The sequence below is a fragment of the Oncorhynchus kisutch genome, linkage group LG7, assembly GCF_002021735.2.
Source record: "Oncorhynchus kisutch isolate 150728-3 linkage group LG7, Okis_V2, whole genome shotgun sequence".
NCBI lineage: Eukaryota > Metazoa > Chordata > Actinopteri > Salmoniformes > Salmonidae > Oncorhynchus > Oncorhynchus kisutch.
In genome coordinates this window covers 6,052,659-6,073,796 of record NC_034180.2, presented here as the reverse complement: position 1 = coordinate 6,073,796, position 21,138 = coordinate 6,052,659, and the positions used below count along the sequence as shown (strand labels likewise).

Genomic DNA, 21,138 nt, shown 5'->3' with positions numbered 1-21,138 from the left:
AGTGTTTAATTTGAGCTGAATCCTGCACGAGCAGGATCTGGCACCTTGCTGTTTTGGACTGTTTCGTGTCGGAACCTATTTGGTTGGATCTGGTGCCTCGTGGCCTAAAAAAATATTTCGACTTTTTGCAATGTAAAAATGTTGAATAAAAGCGATCAAAGTTCATACAAGTAGCCTCTTTGTTGATTCTCCTGTCCACCCCACCACACACACACAAACAAACAAACATACTGTGAAAAAGTAGATTTTCAGCCCGGGCCTGATATTCTAAGTATGTATTCAGGTTAGGCCGGCCCAGGTTTATGGTTTGCGCAACAATGTAACCTATGTTTGAGACCAATGTGTGACAAGCGTGCCTGTATCTCTCTCAGAACTAGAATGTGATTAACTTTCTATGATCTCTCTGCCTCTTCTTCTAGACATGAGTCTGCAACTCTTATCTCTCCAGAGTTGCGCCTCTTTATTTCCTTGTAGAAGCATAGTCACGCGAAGGTTTCTGGAGGAGCTGTAGCACCCCTGATATATTGAAATACATTTTCCAAAGTTACTGCTGTCTGTTCAGAAAAAAAAATAGCTTACTACACATGTAGTCAGAGGACCAATTGCCTCTTTTAAATAATAGCTGTGGAGTGTAGCCTAATAACAAGGCGGGAACGCACGGCAAATCTGTCAGTGAACAAACAGCATGCAGACAAAACAGGCCTTTAGCAATATTTCAAATACAATCACGGGAAAACACAGGTTGTAAAGCAAATAGCTCCTGCTGAACTGAACATAGAATGATCTGTATGCTGTAGGCTACCAACATTTTTGATCAACTTTCAAATATTGTTTTACAAAGTAAAACGAGAGAGAAAGGCTTTTGGCACGATTGCATCGGCCATCACCAGCGAGTGAGCTGCGCATCATTGGACAAATCAGTTTAACTGGAAAGCATTTTAGGACTAATTTCCTCATATTGTAGCCAACAATATGCGGCTCCACACACCTAGGCTATTGATGGATTCAAGATATGGTCGTTTTTATTGATTTCAGATTCTCAGTTAGTCCGTATCAAAGTAGCCTGTCATTTAAGATAATTTGTGCGGTATTAAAACATATTCTGCCAAAGTCTCCAGTCATGTAAAATGATGTAGAATTGCCTGAAATCCGTTTTTATAAAAGGCCACTTTTCTGACAGTTTGTGCAGAAATTCTTCGGTTGCTGGTCTCAGTCCGGGTGGCTGGTCTCAGACAATCTCACAGGTTTAGAAGACTGATGTGGAGATCCTGGGCTGGCGTGGTTACGCATGGTCTGTGGTTGTGAGGCCGGTTAGACGTGGATGGATTATCTTGACAAAGGAGAAATACTCATTAACAGGGATGTAAACAAATGTGTCCACAATTTGAGAGAAGCTTTTTGTGTGTATGGAACATTTCTGTTATGTTTTTTACTTCAGCTCATGAAACATGGGACCAACACTTTTCATGTTGCGTTTTATATTTTTTGTTCAGTGTAGATAGTCAGTCGGGTGGCTAGCTGCCGACAGAGACTGCTATTTCAGTAACGTTGAGGGGCTCTGTCTAGTGGTTAGAGCATTGGACTAGTAACCGGAAGGTTGCAAGTTCAAAACCCCGAGCTGACGAGGTACAAATCTGTCGTTCTGCCCCAGAACAGGCAGTTAACCCACTGTTCCTAGGCCGTCATTGAAAATAAGAATTTGTTCTTAACTGACTTGCCTAGTTAAATAAAGGTAAAATAAAAATTACTGGATGAAGCTAAAGTTAAATGGAGCCTACTTTAGGCTACAAAGTTCTCATAACTTTACTTTACAGAGAGTAGGCTACTGAGACATAGTGATGTGGCGAGGCTGAGGCAGGTTTCGATGCATGCAGAGGAGCTCTGACGAAGGCCAAGAGACCCATAAGCAGTGTGCAGGTTTCTTACTCTTAAAAAAAATATTTTCTAAAACAATGTTGGAGGCAGCTTATGGTAGAGAAATTACCATTTAATTCTCTAACAGCTCTGTCTCATCGTGCTCTAGCAACTCTTTGTGGCGGGCCGGGCGCCTGCAAGCTAACTTTGGTCGTCAGTTGGACGGTGTTTCCTCCGACAGATTGGTGAAGGCATTGTGTCAAGGAGCAGTGCGGCTTGGCAGGGTCGTGTTTAGGAGGACGCATTTTTCAAGCCGCCTCCAACATCGTTTTAGAGAAATCTCAGCCTGCCAAACCCTCCCCTAACCCGGATGATGCTGTGACACAGCCTTGGATCGAACCCGACGCTGTAGGGGCGCGTCAGCACTGTGATGCAGTGCCTTAAACCACTACACCACTCGGGAGGCCTTATTTTTAACTTATCTAATTGTTACCATGCACCTGCAACAAGATAGCTCTGATGTGCAACTGTATTTTTGAATGTTGAAAGTAAAACACAAGTCACCTCCTTCTCCCGCCCCCACATCTGGACCCTTCTGGGAGGGAGAGGAGCCCACAGATGCACCTTAGGAGGATGAGGAGATGATGACTGGTAGGTTGATGGAGTGGCAACCCCTGCAGCGTCTCATCCATCACCGCATACCACTTCCAGAATGCGGCTATGGCCTCCCTCTCCCTTGGTGCGGAGTCCGGTGGGGGCAGCTTTCAACTCCTTAAAAATATGGAAAAGGATAGCTTTCAGGATCAAAGTAGGGATATTCGAACATGGCCAGTGTCAATAGTGTACAATATAGCGTTGAGCATTTACAGTACCTAACTTTAACCACCTCTTTTCCCCCCAATCACTCTCAGGTGAAGGTCATCTCACTGGAGGCCACATGAGCTTTGTGAAGCCAGCGGGACACAATACATGGAGAGATGACCAACCAATCACTGTTGATGAGGGAAGTGGATCTTCAACCCAGCATGTTATTGTGATAGAGGTTAGTGGCATAATGTAACATAAAAATGCACAGTACATCAATTGTGGCCCGTTTATTTCAGAAATGCTTCCCTCAACTATTAATTTGATTACATGTACATCCTTATTTATCTGCCATAGGGGAGCTTGTGAAACTTCCCAATGACATTGTTATCCAATGCTACTCTTGAATCGGTAATAACCTCCTCTCTTCATGTGTCAGTCTGCAGAGGCTTCTGGTTCTGGAGGATCATCTCTGGTCAAACAGGACAGGACTGAAGGAGACGACCCACGGCACAGCAGAGATATGAAGCTGGAGACTGGAGCAGCGGCTGGCGTGGCGCCCCTTGTAGCCACGGAGGACCTCGCCACCATGCCCCATCCAAGGACCCGACGCAGCATCACGGAGGTCAATGGAACGCTGGACGCTGTCCTCAAGTCAGAGACAGACACCAAGACTTTAACTGTAACACACAGGCTCTTACACACTAGATCTGACCCAGAGAGACTGGGGCTGAGGCGACTGAGCTGTCCTCTTGCTCCCGGCTCAGAGTATTTACTTTACGGTAACCCGAGCCCAAGGACGGTTCATTCCCATCGGGACTCAGGTTACGCGTTAGAGACGGGAAATGATCCGTCTTGTTCCTACACAACAGAGATGGACCCTGACATGCCTTTGGATTTAGAAACACAGATTGATCAGTCTAGAGGGGACTGGAATCGGTACAGTAGTAGTGTATACTCTGAAGGGTGCCTAGATAAGAAAGGGGAGGTTATAGTGGTAGATGAGGTGAAAGTGGAGGGCGACGCTCCTCTGACATGGAATGTAGACGATACTCACTTAGGGGAAGGACACTCACAGGGCAGAGATTTGTTCGATTACAGGGAAAGCTTAGAGACAAATCCAAGCATCGAGACCCACTCCCCTTTACATGCGCTCAGGGATCGTGACCCAGTGTCCAAGTCGATGGACCATTCCGATTCACACATTCTTTTTGATCAGGTTTTGAACTCAAATGACCAAGGGGCCAAGGTTTTGGGAGGTGAAGCAAGCAGTAGTAAAGAGAAGCGGTTCCTCTGCATGTTCTGTAACAAAGGCTTCAGCTGCCTCCAGAAGGTGGAGATCCACCAGAGGGTCCACACAGGGGTGAAACCCTTCAGCTGTACCCAGTGTCACATGCGTTTCACCGAGGCTGGTAAACTGAAGAGGCACCAGAGGGTCCACACAGGGGAGAAACCCTTCAGCTGTACCCAGTGTCAGATGCGCTTCGCCCAGGCTGGGCACCTGAAGAGGCACCAGAGGGTCCACACAGGGGAGAAACCCTACAGCTGCCCCCAGTGTCACATGCGCTTCGCCCAGGCTAGCAACCTGAAGATGCACCTGAAGGTCCACACGGGAGAACGGCCGTTTGCCTGTACACACTGCGGGAAGAAGTTCTCAGAGAGGAGCTACCTCAGGATACACCAGCAGAAAAACCATTCCACTCTGTAACATAGAAAGTAACCATTCCACTTGAACGCTTCTGACGTGTAGATCAAATGCTGCATTAAAGTCAAAGATGAATTTTCAATGTTGTCAGCAGAAAATATCCGCAGATGCATTTGGAATAACGAGTAATACAGAGGGGTTGGGTTAAATGCGGAAGACATTTCAGTTGAAGGCATTCAGTTTTATAACTGACTAGGTATTCCCTTTCCATAATAGATTTCAGTGTTGAATATTCCTGGGTTGAATAATGCATCCAGGCATTTTGTGATCTACAAGCCTTAAAAGTCTGTTGTATATTGTGTTTGTACTGTGTAAGCAATGTGTTTATAAATGCCTATTTCATTACTTCCAACTACTTAATGAGAAAATGAATGCAGTTTTATCAAGTTCATACAGATTTTTTGTTAACACTTAAATACACGTAACCATATACAGTTTGAAAATGGCAGAGTTGGGCACTAATAAGCAAACATTGGAACGTGGTAGCTGTATAACACTGAATGGGTAAGCGCTGTATGGGTTTTGACTGAGGGAAATGCAGTAAATTAAGATGACTCTATGTTTATGATCACTATGTTTGATGTACAGTTACAAGATGTCATGTCGTCATACCCTGGCTTCTTCTGAACAGACTGAGCCTATGTTTGTTTATTGTGAAGAAAACTCACAGCTGAACATGCACCTGAATGCACTCATGACTCCCTTCGATACGCACCAAAATTACGATCCGTTTCTCTGAATTACCTTGTGAAAGCCTAACATTGTAAGATCGTATTTTATAACTTAGCTAATCATGTTTGCAATAGAACAAGCTTTCAGATTATGCCCACTTTACCCAGATTGCGATTTATAATGGACTGTTTTTGGATTGCGTAAACAACAGTAATTTGGTGGCGGGGATGCAGGGTTGTGTTCTGAACAGAACAACTACACATGTGTTTGCTTCCTCAACGGCACAGCTATTTTCTACATTGTAGAATAATAGTGAAGATGTCAAAACTATGAAATAACACATATGGAATCATGTAGTAACCAAAAAAGTGTTAAAGTTTCTTCAAAGTAGCCAGCCTTTGCCTTGATGACAGCTTTGCAATCGTTTTTTCACCTTAAGTAACCTATCTTATGTTACCATACCAACATAACATATCATACTAATTTGAGTGACCTTGATTTACTTTAACTCTGTTATGTCTGGTCTATGAGGCCAGTCTGGAGATTGACAACCATGTTTGTAAGCTTTGAAATGGTATCAAACTATTTTATAATTTCTTGAAAAAAAGTTATGAAAATTGTAATTTTCTTAATCTTTAATGTCAATTATCTAAAATGCATATAAACCATTTTTTAAAAATTATATTCACATTTGCTGCTTGGACTCTTTTACATCATCAGTGTGGTGTTTTGTCCACCATCGGTTGAATATAGGGTGAGTGTCATGTCAATCATATAAATAAAAGATAGATGTGGTAGTTGCTGCAGCAGAGAAATATTGAGGTGAGAGATTTTAGTGCAGAACATCTGCAGGGAGTTTTGAGAGAACGGGCCAAAGTAGTGGGAGTCAATATATATAAAAAATATTAAAATAAATAAAAAGAGTTAACAGGGTGGATCTTTGGGGATAGTGTATAGGTGCAGGGTTAGATCATGGTGTAATATTCCCTTTTTTTGTGACCAAATGTGAAAACTGCACTCCGTTCTGTGAAAAACAGCAATACGCAACACAGCATCTAGGCTGCCAGAAATTCACAAAGAAGAAGAATAAACAGAAAAGACAGTACACTATTTACCAAAGATTATGGATATACTGACAAGATACATGTCTCTCTGCCCTAACAACGGGAGTAGTTGTTCACAAAGCGGCACTGCAGGCTGTCTAGCTCCCGCCTATACTTTCTTTGAATTGGTGGATACATCTTATTATTGTAATTAGGGATGCACGATATTTTGGTAAGCATATCGGAACCGGCCTCTATTAGCTAAAAATGCCAACATCGTCATTGGCCCGATGTCTAGTTTAAAGCCGATGTGCAAAACCAATGTCAAAACTGACGTGCATACTTATATAACGTAGGTAGATTATGTAAAATGACATTACACGCGCAACACAGCATTCCTAACCTAGCCCACAATGTCTGCAGTGTGGATCGAGCAGTCAACAAGATGAGCAGTCATTTGAAAGAGTAAGAACATTTCAGCGAGACAACTCAAAGGTGAAATCTAATAACGCCAAGATAATGGAATTCCTTGCCCTTGACAATCAACCGTTCTCTGTCGTGGATGATGTTGACTTTCGCAGACTGGTCGAGCACCGGGACACACCACCAAGTACTCTATTTTTCAGATGTTGCCCTAGCGGAGTAACACAGTATCGTTGAAACTCACCTCCATGAGCTACTTGCACTGCTATTAGCTTCACGACTGACATTTGGACCAGCGATGTCAGCCGCATTATGAGTCTAACAGCACAGAGGAAAGCCGTATTGCATGCTCAAGAATGTGCTGGTTCTCATACTGCTACTGCCATTTCAATGGCATTTGAGAACATGTTTGAAACTTGGAAACATGAACACTCTGAGCTCCATTCGAACAACTGACTCGAGAAATAAGCTCAACTGCATCTGCAGCAGGCGTGATACCCTGTCATGGCATTGAAACACCTGCTCAACAAAAATGCCAACATAGATCGTCGGGTTAACCTGGATAGGTACTCTACTAGAGGCTGTGAACAAGAGATTCGGTGGCATTCTCTCTGAGCCTCTACTGTGTCACCACCATGCTCGATGCTAGGTACAAGGATCGCTACTTTGATGCAGACAAGAAACAGGGTTTACGTGAAATGTTAGACACAGCTGGATAAGATAGAAACAGACACAGTGACAGTGCGCGCCGAGGAAGAGAGGCCACGGACAGACAAAGCTGAAACAGCTTGACGTGTATGATGAAATCCTGGTTGAGACAAAACAAATGAACAATGAAACAGCACAGCAAGTAAGTGAAAGAAATAGGTTTTGATTATGTTTTACTGGTAATGGGGACACATGTAAATGCCAACAAAATAACTATTTGGTCAGTGTGTGTGTTTCAACTGTTTAAGAGTACTAGAATGCATAAAAGGCAGCTAAAATGTTTATCAGTTATCGGTATCATTTTTTTGGAGCAAGGAAAATATTGGATATCGGTATCGGCCAAAAATGTCATAACTGCATCCTTAATTGTAATCTTTAAAAAAAATATTAAATTAGCATTGCATTCAATGGAGAGAGATGCTATGCTACTAGCCTCATTCCATGAATATGCATAGCCATCTCGGGACAACTCTAATATAGACGTATACTATGATTCGGTGAGTGAGTTTATAAGGAAGTGTATAGGAGATGTTGTACCCACTGTGACTATTAAAATATACCCTAACCAGAAACTGGATAGATGGCAGCATTCGCACGAAGCTGAAAGAGAGTACCACCGCATTTAACCAGGACAAGGCAACTGGGAATATGGCAGAAAATAAACAGAGTAGTCATAGCCTCCGCAAAGGAAATCAAACAAGAAAAATGTCAGTATAGAGACAAAGTAGTGTCAATTCAACGGCTCAAACACGAGATGTATGTGTCTACAGATTTATTTAACCTTTATTTACCTAGGCAAGTCAGTTAAGAACAAATTCTTATTTACAATGACGGCCTAGGAACAGTGGGTTAAGTGCCTTGTTCAGGGGCAGAACGACAGATTCTTACCTTGTCAGCTCAGGGATTCGATCTAGCAACCTTTAGGTAACTGGCCCAAAACTTTAACCACTAGGTTACCTGCTGCCCCAATCACAGACTACAAAAGGAAAACCAGCCACGTCTTGCTTCCAGACAAACTTAACACCTTCTTTGCCCACTTTGAGGATAACACAGTGCCACCGACGTGACCTGCTACCAAGGACTGTGAGCTCTCCTTCTCCGTGGCCGACGTGAGTAAGACATTTAAACGTGTTAACCCTCGCAAGGCTGCCGGCCCAGACGGCATCCCTAGCTGCGTCCTCAGAGCACCAACTGGCTGGTGTGTTTACTGACATGTGTTTACCGACATTTTCATTCTCTCCCTATCCCTGTCTGCTGTCCCCACATGCTTAAAGATGGCCACCATTGCTCCTGTACCCAAGAATGCAAAGGTAACTGAACTAAATGACTATCGCCCCATAGCACTCACTTCTGTCATCATGAAGTGCTTTGAGAGACTAGTCAAGGATTATATCACCTCTACCTTACCTGACACCCGGGGTCTCAACCCCGCCCTGTGCAATTGGGTCCTGGACTTCCTGACAGGCCGCCCAAAGGTGGTGAAGATAGGAAAAAATATCTCCACTTTGCTGATCCTCAACACTGGGGCCCCACAAGGGTGCGTGCTCAGCCCCCTCCTGTACTCCCTGTTCACCCATGACTGCGTGGTCATGCACGCCTCCAACTCAATCATCAAGTTTGCAGATGACACAACAGTAGTAGGCTTGATTACCAACAACGACGAGAGTCTACAGGGAGGAGGTGAGGGCTCTTGGAATGTGGTGTCAAGAAAACAACCTCTCACTTAACGTCAAGATAACAAAGGAGATGATCGTGGACTTCAGGAAACAGCAGAGGAAGCACCCCCCTATCCACATTGACGGGACAGTAGTGGAGAAGGTGGAAAGTTCCTCTGCGTACATATCACTGACAAACTGAAATGGTCCACCCACACAGACAGTGTGGCGAAGAAGGTGCAACACCGCCTCTTCAACCTCAGGAGGCTGAAGAAATTTGGCTTGTCACCTAAAACCCTCACAATATTTTACAGATGCACAATTGAGAGCATCCTGTCTGGCTGTATCACTGCCTGGTACAGCAACTGCACCGCCCACAACCGCAGGGCTCTCCAGAGGGTGGGGGGGGGTCTGCACAACGCATCACCGGGGCAAACTACCTGCCCTCCAAGACACCTACAGCACCCGATGTCACAGGAAGGCCAAAAAGATCAAGGATAACAACCACCCAAGCCACTGCCTGTTCACCCCACTAACATTCAGAAGACGAGGTCAGTAAAGGTGCATCAAAGCTGAGACCAAGAGACTGAAAAACAGCTTCTATCTCAAGACCATCAGACTGTTAAACAGCCATCACTAACACAGAGAGGCTGCTGGATACATAAGACTTGAAATCATTGGCCACTTTAATAAATGGAACACTAGTCACTTTAATAATACATTGTAATAATATGTACATATCGTGTATTACTCATCTCATATGTATATACTGTATTCTATCTATTCCCATGCCGCTCTGACATTGCTCATCCATATATTTATAAACTGGACAGTTTTATCTCCATCTCTTCATGGACACTCTTACAGACAGTTGTGGCTGCTTTGTGTGATGTATCGTTGTCTCTACCTTCTTGCCCTTTGTGCTGTTGTCTGTGGCCAATAATGTTTGTACCATGTTGTTGTCATGTTGTGTTGCTGCCTTGCTATGTTGTTGTCTTAGGTCTCTCTTTATGTAGTGTTGTCTCTTTTGTCATGTGTGTTTTGTCCTATTTGCATTTTATAATAAGCATGTTATCCCAGCCCCGTCCCCGCATGAGGCTTTTTGGTAGGCCGTCATTGTAAATAAGAATTTGTTCTTAACTGTCTTACCTAGTTAAATAAATGTTACATTTAAACATAAAAAATCCTTTCCTTTACTTAGATTTGTGTGTATTAGGTATTTGTTGTGGAATTGTTAGATATTACTTGTTAGACATTGCTGCACTGTCGGAACTAGAAGCACAAGCATTTAGCTACACTCACAATAACATCTGCTAACCATGTGTATGTGACCAATACAATTTGATTTGATATAAAGTGGTTTTTCTCCGAATTGCCGGGACGTCACGTGTCCTACTTATATCAGTACATTCGTAACAACTTAAGCATTACTAAACTTATATTCGATCAAATAAACCCACATAGTCATAACATTTTTTGTTGACCAAATTCGACTCTCATTGACCATATCTAACCACTCCTTGCTTGATTGGCGAAACAACGAAAAAACGCCACCTGCTGGAAGGAGACAGACTTTCTGCCGAGTTGGGCCTGTCTCTTCCTCTATGGTATTAGAAACTGTGAAACTGAAGAAAACGGAAGTGAAGTGACGAAGAACAATTTCCACATTAGCGTTTTTATTGTCATTTAGACGTTTATGAACACCCTGGAACTCAAAATATGACTCATTTAACGGCACAGCATCATATACTTACCAAAGGTAGTGTTTAATTCGCATTGCAGACAGGATTTGTTTGATAGATTGTATCTAGGTAACGCTAGCTAGCTGCTAACAATGGCTAACTGTATGGCTTTTCACTCTCAAATAGCCTCCATTATGGAGGTTCTAGCGAATACAGCCGTGGCAGACATATGTAAACTCGTAGACGACGACTATGCAGTGTTTCGTTTGGAAATAACTCAAAGCCAGAAAGAAAACAGGACATTGCGGAGGAAATTACAGCTATTGGAACAGAAGGTGACACGGGAGCGCGCAGAGAGGACAATGCGAGAGCGCGTCCTCGCCAGTCGGCCCATTAGTGTCAAGATCGTCGACCGATACAGAGGAATGCCCAGAGGTACATTTTGCACAAGACCGTGGCTGTCGCCCCGTTCCCGTCTGCGCATGTGTTCAGATGTATTACCCAGAATTTAGTCTTTGTCAGTTTTTGGATAGTATGCAATACTTCCCCTGATTACTTACTTAGCTGTCTTGCACAAAGACACAATATTTCCCGGGAAGGCCGAGGCTGCGCAGTTTGTCGCCGTTCATGTATAGCTTTGTGCCTGTCTTGCAAGTGTTTTTTACATGTGTTACCCAGAATTGGGTGATGGTCCGTTTTTGAATAGTATGCAATAATTCCTATGATTACTTATCTAGTGCAAAGACACTATCATATTCATACCAGATTCTTGATTTACTGCATTTCCTATGATTTACTCAATGAAAACAATATGATGATTATGTTTCATGCAATCAACCTATAAATAGTATATCAATAAGTTATGAGGTGTTACCTTATATCCTTGCCAATTCTAGACATTGTCAATAGTGTACAATATACCATTGAGCATTGACAGTAGCTAATCAAACCACCTTTTTTCCCCCCAATTAATCGACGGTGAAGGACATCTCACTGGAGGCCACAGGAGCTTTGTGAAGCCAACAGGACACAATACATGGAGAGATGACCAACCAATCACTGTTGAGGGGAGTGAAACCTCAACCCAGCATGTTATCGTGATAGAGGTTTGTGTAATAGTATTACGTACAGTACAGGGTAGCCTAGTGGTTAGAGCGTTGGACTAGTAACTGGAAGGTTGCAAGTTCAAACCCCCGAGCTGACAAGATACAAATCTGTTGTTTTGCCCCTGAACAGGCAGTTAACCCACTGTTCCTAGGCCGTCATTGAAAATAAGAATTTGTTCTTAACTGACTTGCCTAGTTAAATAAAGGTCAAATTAAATTAAAACATCAAATGTGGCAGGTTTATTTCAGAAAGGCTCCCATCAAACTATTTACTTTACATGTACAGTACCAGTCGTAAGTTGGGACACACCTACTCATTCAAGGGTTTTTCTTTATTTTTACTATTTTATACATTGTAGAATAATAGTGAAGACATCAAACTATAAAATAACACATATGGAATCGTGTAGTAACCAAAAAAGTGTTAAACAAATCAAAATATATTTTATATTTGAGGTTCTTCAAAGTAGCCAACCTTTGCCTTGATGACAGCTTTGCACAAGCTTGGCATTCTCTCAACCAGCTTCAGCTGGAATGCTTTTCCAACCGTTTTGAAGGAGTTCCCACATATGCTGAACACTTGTTGGATGCTTTTCCTTTACTCTGCTAAGGTTACAAGGTACAAAATCTGTCGTTCAGCCCCTGAACAAGGCAGTTAACCCACTGTTCCTAGGCTGTCATTGAAAATAAGAATTTGTTCTTAACTGACATGCCTAGTTAAATAAAGGAAAAATACAAATTCACGCAGTCTCCTCTGAACAGTTGATGTGAAGCATTTATTTGGGCTGCAATTTCTGAAGCTGGTAACTAATGAACTTATCCACTGTCTTCCTATTCTGTGTCGGTCCTCATGAAAGCCAATTTCACCATAGCGCTGGATGGTTTTTGCAACTGCACTTGAAGAAACTTTAAAAGCTCTTGAAATGTTCCGTATTGACTGACCATCATGTCTTAAAGTAATGATGGACTGTCGTTTCTCTTTGCTTATTTGAGCTGTTCTTGCCATAATATGGACTTGGTCTTCTACCAAAAGGTCTATCTTCTGTATACCCCCTACCTTGTCACAACACAACTGATTGGCTCAAACGCATTAAGGAAAGAAATTCCACAAATTAACTTTTAACAAGGCACACATGTTAATTGAAATGTATTCTAGGTGACTACCTCATGAAGCTGGTTGAGAGAATGCCAAGCTTGTGCAAAGCTGTCATCAAGGCTACTTTGAAGACTCTCAAATATAAAATATATTTTAATTTAACACCTTTTGGTTACTACATGATTCCATATGTGTTATTTCATAGGTTTGGTGTCTTCACTATTATTCTACAATGTATAAAATAGTAAAAATAAAGAAAAACCCTTGAATGAGTAGGTGTGTCCAAACTTTTGACTGGTACTGTACATCCTTATTTATCTGCAATAGGGGAGCTTGTGCGACTTCCCTACGACATTGTTATCCAATTCCACGCATGTACCAGTAACCTCCACTCTTTTTGTGTCAGTCTGCAGATACAGAGGTTTCAGGTCCTGGGGTCAAGCAGGAGAGAACTGAAAGGGAGGACACAAGACACAGAAGAGACATCCAGACTGGATTGACTGGAGCGCCCCCTGTATCCAGGGAGGACCCCGCCGCCTCGCCTCAGCCCAGGACACGACACAGCATCACGGAGGTCAGTGGAACGCCGAACAACGTCCTCAAGTCAGAGACAGACACCAAGACTTTAACTGTAACACACAGGCTCTTACCCACAGAATCTGACCACAGATCAGACTCCGAGACGCTGGGGCCACTGGGCTGTCCTCCTGCTTCCAGCTCAGAGTACTTACCGGTATTTCACCAGAGCCAGAGAACGGTTCATTCCTGTGGAGATGGTGACGCGTTAGACACTAGTGTTGATGACCTGTCTTGTTCTTACGCTACAGAGATGGACCCTGGCAACATATCCTTGAGTTTAGAGACACAGACTCATCTGTTTAGAGGGGACTGTAACCAGTACATTAGTAGTGTATACTCTGAAGGGTGCCTAGATAAGAAACGGGAGGTTGTAGTGGTAGACGAGGTGAAAGTGGAGGGCGACGCTCCTCCCACATGGAATGCAGATAGTCACCTAGGAGACGGACACTCACAGGGCAGAGATTTCTTAGATTACAGAGAAAGCTTAGACACAAATATAAATGTTGTCACCCACTCCCCTTTACACGCATTCAGGGATCGTGACCCAGTGTCCACGTCGATGGCACCTTCCGATTCACACGGCTGCGTCGTTTTCGATCAGGTGTTGAACTCAAATGACCAAAGGGCCATGGTTCGTGGAGGGGGAGCAATATCAGGCAATAGTAAAGAGAAACGGTTCCTCTGCATGTTCTGTAACAAAGGCTTCCGATGCCCCCAGAAGGTGGCGATCCACCAGAGGGTCCACACAGGGGAGAAACCCTTCAGCTGTACCCAGTGTCATATGTGCTTTTCCCAGGCTTGTCACCTGAAGAGGCACCAGAGGGTCCACACAGGGGAGAAACCCTACAGCTGCCCCCATTGTGAGAAGAGGTTCTCCCGCCAGGACCAGCTGAAGATGCACCTGAAGGTCCACACTGGAGAGAGGCCATTTGCCTGTACGCACTGCAAGAAAAGGTTCTCAGAGAAGAGCAACCTCAGCATACACCAGCAGAAACACCATTCCACTATGTAACATAGAAAATAACCATTCCACTCTATAGCATCTGGCGTTTAGATCAAACCCAGCATTAAAAACATAGATTAATTTTCAGTGTTATCAGCAGAAAAGATCCACAGATGCATTTAGAATAATGATAGAAACAGATTTCAGTGTTGAATATTTGTGGGTAGAATATTGCATCCAGATATTGTGTGATATATATAAGCCTAAAAATATGTGCTTGAGGTGTTCCGGAAGACTTTTCGGAAATCTCTGTAGGAGATTAAAAAGTGGCCTAGTTTGTGCCAGTTCTTGTGGAGTAGTGGTGGACCTGAGTATTAAATGTGAATAGTGATTGAAAAGAAACAGGGAGTACATTTTTTTTTTTTGTTGAAAAGAAACGGGGAGTCATTTTTAATTTTTTATTGAAATGCATACAGATTTTAAGTTGGTTGATGTCATGAATATTAAGAACTTGAAAGCAATGGAAAAGTGGAGAGGAACTGGCACGACTGTCTGAAATGAGTTGCAGGCATCACAAAACGTTTTCGGAGACTTAATATGTTAAGGTTACTTTTGTAAGTATTGGCCTAGACCAGGGCTATTCAACTCTTACCCTACGAGGTCCACAGCCTGCTGATTTTCTGTTCTACCTGATAATTAATTGCACCCACCTGTTGTTCCAGGTCTAAATCTGTCCGTGAGTAGAGGGGAACAATGGAGAAAGAAATACAGCACAACTGGCTCCAGAGTTGAGTTTGAGGGGCCTAGACTATATTGCAATTTAAGGATGCATTAAGGTGTATTACAGATTTAATATTATTTTACTTGAGATGAGGTGTTGAATTCGTCTGATGACACCAATATCTCTCGCAATTTTATTGCAGACAAATTAAGTGGGATTTGCCCAGTTAATTTTTTCGTCAATGAAAACACCTAGGAATTTATTAGTTTTAACACTGGGTAGTAAAGGAAATGTATACTTTTTTTATTCAACTGTTGGACCGAGGACAGACACTGGTTACAATATGCCATTTGATTATATTCCTGCATGGTCAATCCGACATCTGCATTGGCCGTGTAGCATTTACGGTGATACGGCCTCTGCAGAAGTCAGGAAATTCATAATTTTTGTGCTTCGTGGAGCAGAGCTGTTATGAAGGAACTTGTCAAGGAAGTGAGTTTGTGTTTATACAGGACCTTCCGCCGCCCACCTACCGTCAGCCAATCATGTCAATGCGGAGATATACGGAGCCCTCTGCATTGTTACAAAATTTGGGAGACGCAAGGCGATGTGGTACAGAGCTCAATTTGGCCTCTGCATGCTTCCGTAGGCGCCGCAATTGCTTCACACCTTCCATACGGAGCCTCCGACCACATTTTCAGATCGAGCATAAATAGGCTTTTAGCCTATCCATTGTTACATTATGAAAGGTGTGAAAACAGATAATAGGCTGTATTTTGTGTCCCTGGCTGAGTTGATGAGCTGATTTGGGCAATCAGTTGATTGACATGTAGAACCTACTGTAGAACGATACATTTTCCTCCAGTGTGGATGCTCGCCTACGTTTTATAGTTAGGCTGTGTATAATTTGTCAATTTAGTTATTGTCTTTGGTGTGGATTGAAAGTGTGTATTGTGTGGACTTAATAGTTCATTTTGTAAAGCTGTCAAGATGTTTGAGCCTATCCCAATATGATTTTGATGAGCTGAGACATTTTTCTCTGGATAGTCAATTATCAGACTATTTGTTTTACTTCTTGAAAACATTGAAATAAATGCAATTCACTTGTGGGCCTAATGTAGGCTCAGGCTTGCCACTAGATCACCACGCCCTGGGCGAGAACTCATGAGGCTCGGAGACAAAGCACGCTGCTTAGACCTCTGCGCTACTGCAGGTCACAATGCTGTAGCAAGCCGTAAGAATGCTATGAATACCAGTGGCGGTCAATGTCGTTTAAGATGAGGGAGGTCAATTATATTTTTTTACGAGCATGGCCTTATTTCTATTACAGCATATTGGATGACAGTCATTCATATTCCATTCACCCAACTGTCAACCATTTCCAACACATTTTTTCCTTTTACAAGCAGGCATGTGAAGAAAATCTATTTGCATATTTACCAAAGGGCCACAGGGGACTGGTAATTCCCCCTTTGGACACGACTCACATCGTGATTCATGCGTCCAAAAAAAACCCACTGCCTTTTCCCTTGATGACTCCATCTTAACTTAATTAAAAATAGACTAGAGACAGATGTCCCTCATTCAGGGGCAGCACACTCTCTCTCTCCTTCTCGTGTTCTGAATCACACACAGGACTGTTGATGATAAATTATAAAACTTCCTCTTAATTATTATTGTTTCCATAGTACATTTAAATGTCACCCAATGTCTCCAGTCTTTCTAGTGAGGGTGATCAGGCTTCACCAGAAAGTCAGGTCATTCAACCCCATTAAGTGAGTGTTTGTTTCCCCTGTACCTCAGACATTATTTAAAGATAAAGATATTTCAAACATTCTGTGTACCAGGTTTAGTTTTTCAGTACATTTCATATCAAGATAATTTAAGTGTGCAACCAGAACTCTGAAAAGTTTAACTTCCAAAATGTTTATTTGTGTACCCTTTAAGTTGCATAATTTCTAACCTGTGAAAAACCACTAAAACAAAAATAAAAAAGACCCCACACAATAAATCAGAGTACAAACCACTAACAAATATTCATTAACAAGTGGGTTGTGTGGGTGCTGGCTTGTGTGTGGTAAAACTTGTAGGGTAAAAACAAACAAAATGGCCAGGCCTTAGCTCGCAGTCAAGCTGAATAGGCCTCTTCTAAAGTTAAAAATCCCAGAGCCTGTCTCTTGTAACCATTGTCATTTTGACCTGTTGCGTTGACATACAGTTCTGTACAAACTGTCCCTGGGACATAAAATAGTCAAAATAAGGAACCTGTTGTTTAACAAATCTACTAGAACCTTCAAAAAGTTGGTGCTGGCTTATCAGCTCAATATTCGTGACAAAAACATTTACTTGGATCTACTTCCATTCTGGACACAGTTCCACGTAATGGAAACAGGCTGTTTTAAATGATATTACCTTCTTGCTACCCAAACTATAGAATAATAATTGGAAATTGTCATAAACGTGTCATTTCAATTATTCCCAGATTTTCCCACTGTGTCCCTTACAGACAGGTTTTTTTTCAGTGAGTACTGGCGGCTAGCTGTTCCACAGGAAGCTTATCTCTAACCCAAACACTAGATATCGGCCTCCCTCTGTTCATAATGTGACCTTGTATTGAAACATTTACTTCTTCAAATTACTAAGATATTGCATTAGTGCTATCTGAAAGCCACTTACCATTCACTTTGTTCCTTCACACTTATTAAATGTCTATTTAAAGATTCATATGTAATGCTTTGGCGGGATCAATATGTATTAACTGGGCTGGCACTGTCTCATGCTCTGTCCATATTAAACTATTTGGGCTAGGGGGCAGCATTTTCAGGTTTAGATGAAAAGCGTGCCCAGAGTAAACTGCCTACTACAGTCCCAGTTGCTAATATATGCACATTATTAGTAGATTTTGATAGAAAACACTCTGAAGTTTCTAAAATTGTTTGAATGATGTGAGTATAACAGAACTCATATGAAAGGCAAAAACCTGAGAAAAATCCAACCAGGAAGTGGGAAATCTGAGGTTTGTAGTTTTTCAACTCTTGGCCTATCGAATATACAGTGTCTATGGGGTCATTTTGCACTTCATAAGGCTTCCACTAGATGTCAACAGTCTTTAGAACCTTGTTTGAGGCTTCTACTGTGAAAGAGCGGGGAATGAGAGGTGATTGAGCCAGGTGTCTGGCAGAGTGCCATGGGCTCGTGATTCGCGTTCATGTGAGAGTTCCATTGCTTTTCTACAGAAAAAGGAATTTTCCGGTTGGAACATTATTGAAGATTTGTGTTAAAAACATCCTAAAAATTGATTTTATACTTCGTTTGACATGTTTCCACAAACTGTAATATGACTTTTCGTCTGAACTTTTGCCTGGACCTGCCCGCATGTCGTGAGTTTAGATTGTGTACTGAACGCGCGAACCAAAAGGAGTTCTTTGAACATAAATTATGGACTTTATGGAACAAATCAAACATTTATTGTGGAACTGGGATTCCTGGGAGTGCATTCTGATGAAGATCATCAAAGGTAAGTGAATATTTATAATGCTATTTCTGACTTCTGTTGACTCCAACATGGCGGATATCTTTTGGGTTTTGTTGGTCTCTGATCGCCGTGCTCAGATTATTGCATGGTTTGCTTTTTCCGTAATTTTTTTTGTAATCTGACACAGCGGTTGCATTAAAGAGAAGTACACTGCTCAAAAAAATAAAGGGAACACTAAAATAACACATCCTAGATCTGAATGAATGAAATATTATTAAATACTTTTTTCTTTACATAGTTGAATGTGCTGACAACAAAATCACACAAAAATTATCAATGGAAATCAAATTTATCAACCCATGGAGGTCGGGCCCTCATACCACCCTCATGGAGTCTGTTTCTGACCGTTTGAGCAGACACATACACATTTTTGGCCTGCTGGAGGTCATTTGCAGGGCTCTGGCAGTGCTCCTCCTTGCACAAAGGCGGAGGTAGCGGTCCTGCTGCTGGGTTGTTGCCCTCCTACGGCCTCCTCCACATCTCCTGATGTACTGGCCTGTCTCCTGATAGCGCCTCCATGCTCTGGACACTACGCTGACAGACACAGCAAACCTTCTTGCCACAGCTCGCATTGATGTGCCATCCTGGATGAGCTGCACTACCTGAGCCACTTGTGTGGGTTGTAGACTCCGTCTCATGCTACCACTAGAGTGAAAGCCCCGCCAGAATTCAAAAGTGACCAAAACATCAGCCAGGTAGCATAGGAACTGAGAAGTGGTCTGTGGTCACCACCTGCAGAACCACTCCTTTATTGGGGGTGTCTTGCTAATTGCCTATAATTTCCACCTGTTGTCTATTCCATTTGCACAACAGCATGTGAAATTTATTGTCAATCAGTGTTGCTTCCTAAGTGGACAGTTTGATTTCACAGAAGTGTGATTGACTTGGAGTTACATTGTGTTGTTTAAGTGTTCCCTTTATTTTTTTGAGCAGTGTATATCTTGAGCACTTGTATCTTTTATCAATGTTTATTATGAGTATTTCTGTAAATTATCCATTGTTACATTATGAAAGGTGTGAAAACAGATAATAGGCTGTATTTTGTGTCCCTGGCTGAGTTGATGAGCTGATTTGGGCAATCAGTTGATTGACATGTAGAACCTACTGTAGAACGATACATTTTCCTCCAGTGTGGATGCTCGCCTACGTTTTATAGTTAGGCTGTGTATAATTTGTCAATTTAGTTATTGTCTTTGGTGTGGATTGAAAGTGTGTATTGTGTGGACTTAATAGTTCATTTTGTAAAGCTGTCAAGATGTTTGAGCCTATCCCAATATGATTTTGATGAGCTGAGACATTTTTCTCTGGATAGTCAATTATCAGACTATTTGTTTTACTTCTTGAAAACATTGAAATAAATGCAATTCACTTGTGGGCCTAATGTAGGCTCAGGCTTGCCACTAGATCACCACGCCCTGGGCGAGAACTCATGAGGCTCGGAGACAAAGCACGCTGCTTAGACCTCTGCGCTACTGCAGGTCACAATGCTGTAGCAAGCCGTAAGAATGCTATGAATACCAGTGGCGGTCAATGTCGTTTAAGATGAGGGAGGTCAATTATATTTTTTTACGAGCATGGCCTTATTTCTATTACAGCATATTGGATGACAGTCATTCATATTCCATTCACCCAACTGTCAACCATTTCCAACACATTTTTTCCTTTTACAAGCAGGCATGTGAAGAAAATCTATTTGCATATTTACCAAAGGGCCACAGGGGACTGGTAATTCCCCCTTTGGACACGACTCACATCGTGATTCATGCGTCCAAAAAAAACCCACTGCCTTTTCCCTTGATGACTCCATCTTAACTTAATTAAAAATAGACTAGAGACAGATGTCCCTCATTCAGGGGCAGCACACTCTCTCTCTCCTTCTCGTGTTCTGAATCACACACAGGACTGTTGATGATAAATTATAAAACTTCCTCTTAATTATTATTGTTTCCATAGTACATTTAAATGTCACCCAATGTCTCCAGTCTTTCTAGTGAGGGTGATCAGGCTTCACCAGAAAGTCAGGTCATTCAACCCCATTAAGTGAGTGTTTGTTTCCCCTGTACCTCAGACATTATTTAAAGATAAAGATATTTCAAACATTCTGTGTACCAGGTTTAGTTTTTCAGTACATTTCATATCAAGATAATTTAAGTGTGCAACCAGAACTCTGAAAAGTTTAACTTCCAAAATGTTTATTTGTGTACCCTTTAAGTTGCATAATTTCTAACCTGTGAAAAACCACTAAAACAAAAATAAAAAAGACCCCACACAATAAATCAGAGTACAAACCACTAACAAATATTCATTAACAAGTGGGTTGTGTGGGTGCTGGCTTGTGTGTGGTAAAACTTGTAGGGTAAAAACAAACAAAATGGCCAGGCCTTAGCTCGCAGTCAAGCTGAATAGGCCTCTTCTAAAGTTAAAAATCCCAGAGCCTGTCTCTTGTAACCATTGTCATTTTGACCTGTTGCGTTGACATACAGTTCTGTACAAACTGTCCCTGGGACATAAAATAGTCAAAATAAGGAACCTGTTGTTTAACAAATCTACTAGAACCTTCAAAAAGTTGGTGCTGGCTTATCAGCTCAATATTCGTGACAAAAACATTTACT

At 42.1% G+C, this 21,138-nt stretch overlaps 1 protein-coding gene and 1 long non-coding RNA gene across 3 annotated transcripts in view; one reads left to right on the top strand and one right to left on the bottom strand.

The window, feature by feature from the left end:
* LOC109894052 (uncharacterized) lies at nucleotides 1–11,021 on the bottom strand. The gene is made up of 3 exons (XR_002255836.2): nucleotides 10,619–11,021; nucleotides 2,419–2,625; nucleotides 1–1,330 (listed from the first exon to the last, which is right to left on the bottom strand). It is a non-coding gene; the product is annotated as an uncharacterized LOC109894052 (long non-coding RNA).
* LOC109894049 (zinc finger protein 768-like) overlaps nucleotides 1–21,138 on the top strand; it is a 47,092-nt gene that overhangs the window by 511 nt on the left and 25,443 nt on the right. The window contains exons 1-3 of one of the 2 annotated variants that reach the window (XM_031828153.1): nucleotides 10,468–10,981; nucleotides 11,531–11,652; nucleotides 13,155–13,322. In XM_031828153.1, the coding sequence (XP_031684013.1) occupies nucleotides 10,699–10,981; nucleotides 11,531–11,652; nucleotides 13,155–13,322 (573 nt within the window). In that variant the 5' untranslated portion in view covers nucleotides 10,468–10,698. Of the gene's footprint in view, nucleotides 1–2,765; nucleotides 2,897–3,097; nucleotides 3,284–10,467; nucleotides 10,982–11,530; nucleotides 11,653–13,154; nucleotides 13,323–21,138 lie in introns of those variants that run through there. The other variant, XM_031828156.1, reaches the window with a different exon arrangement.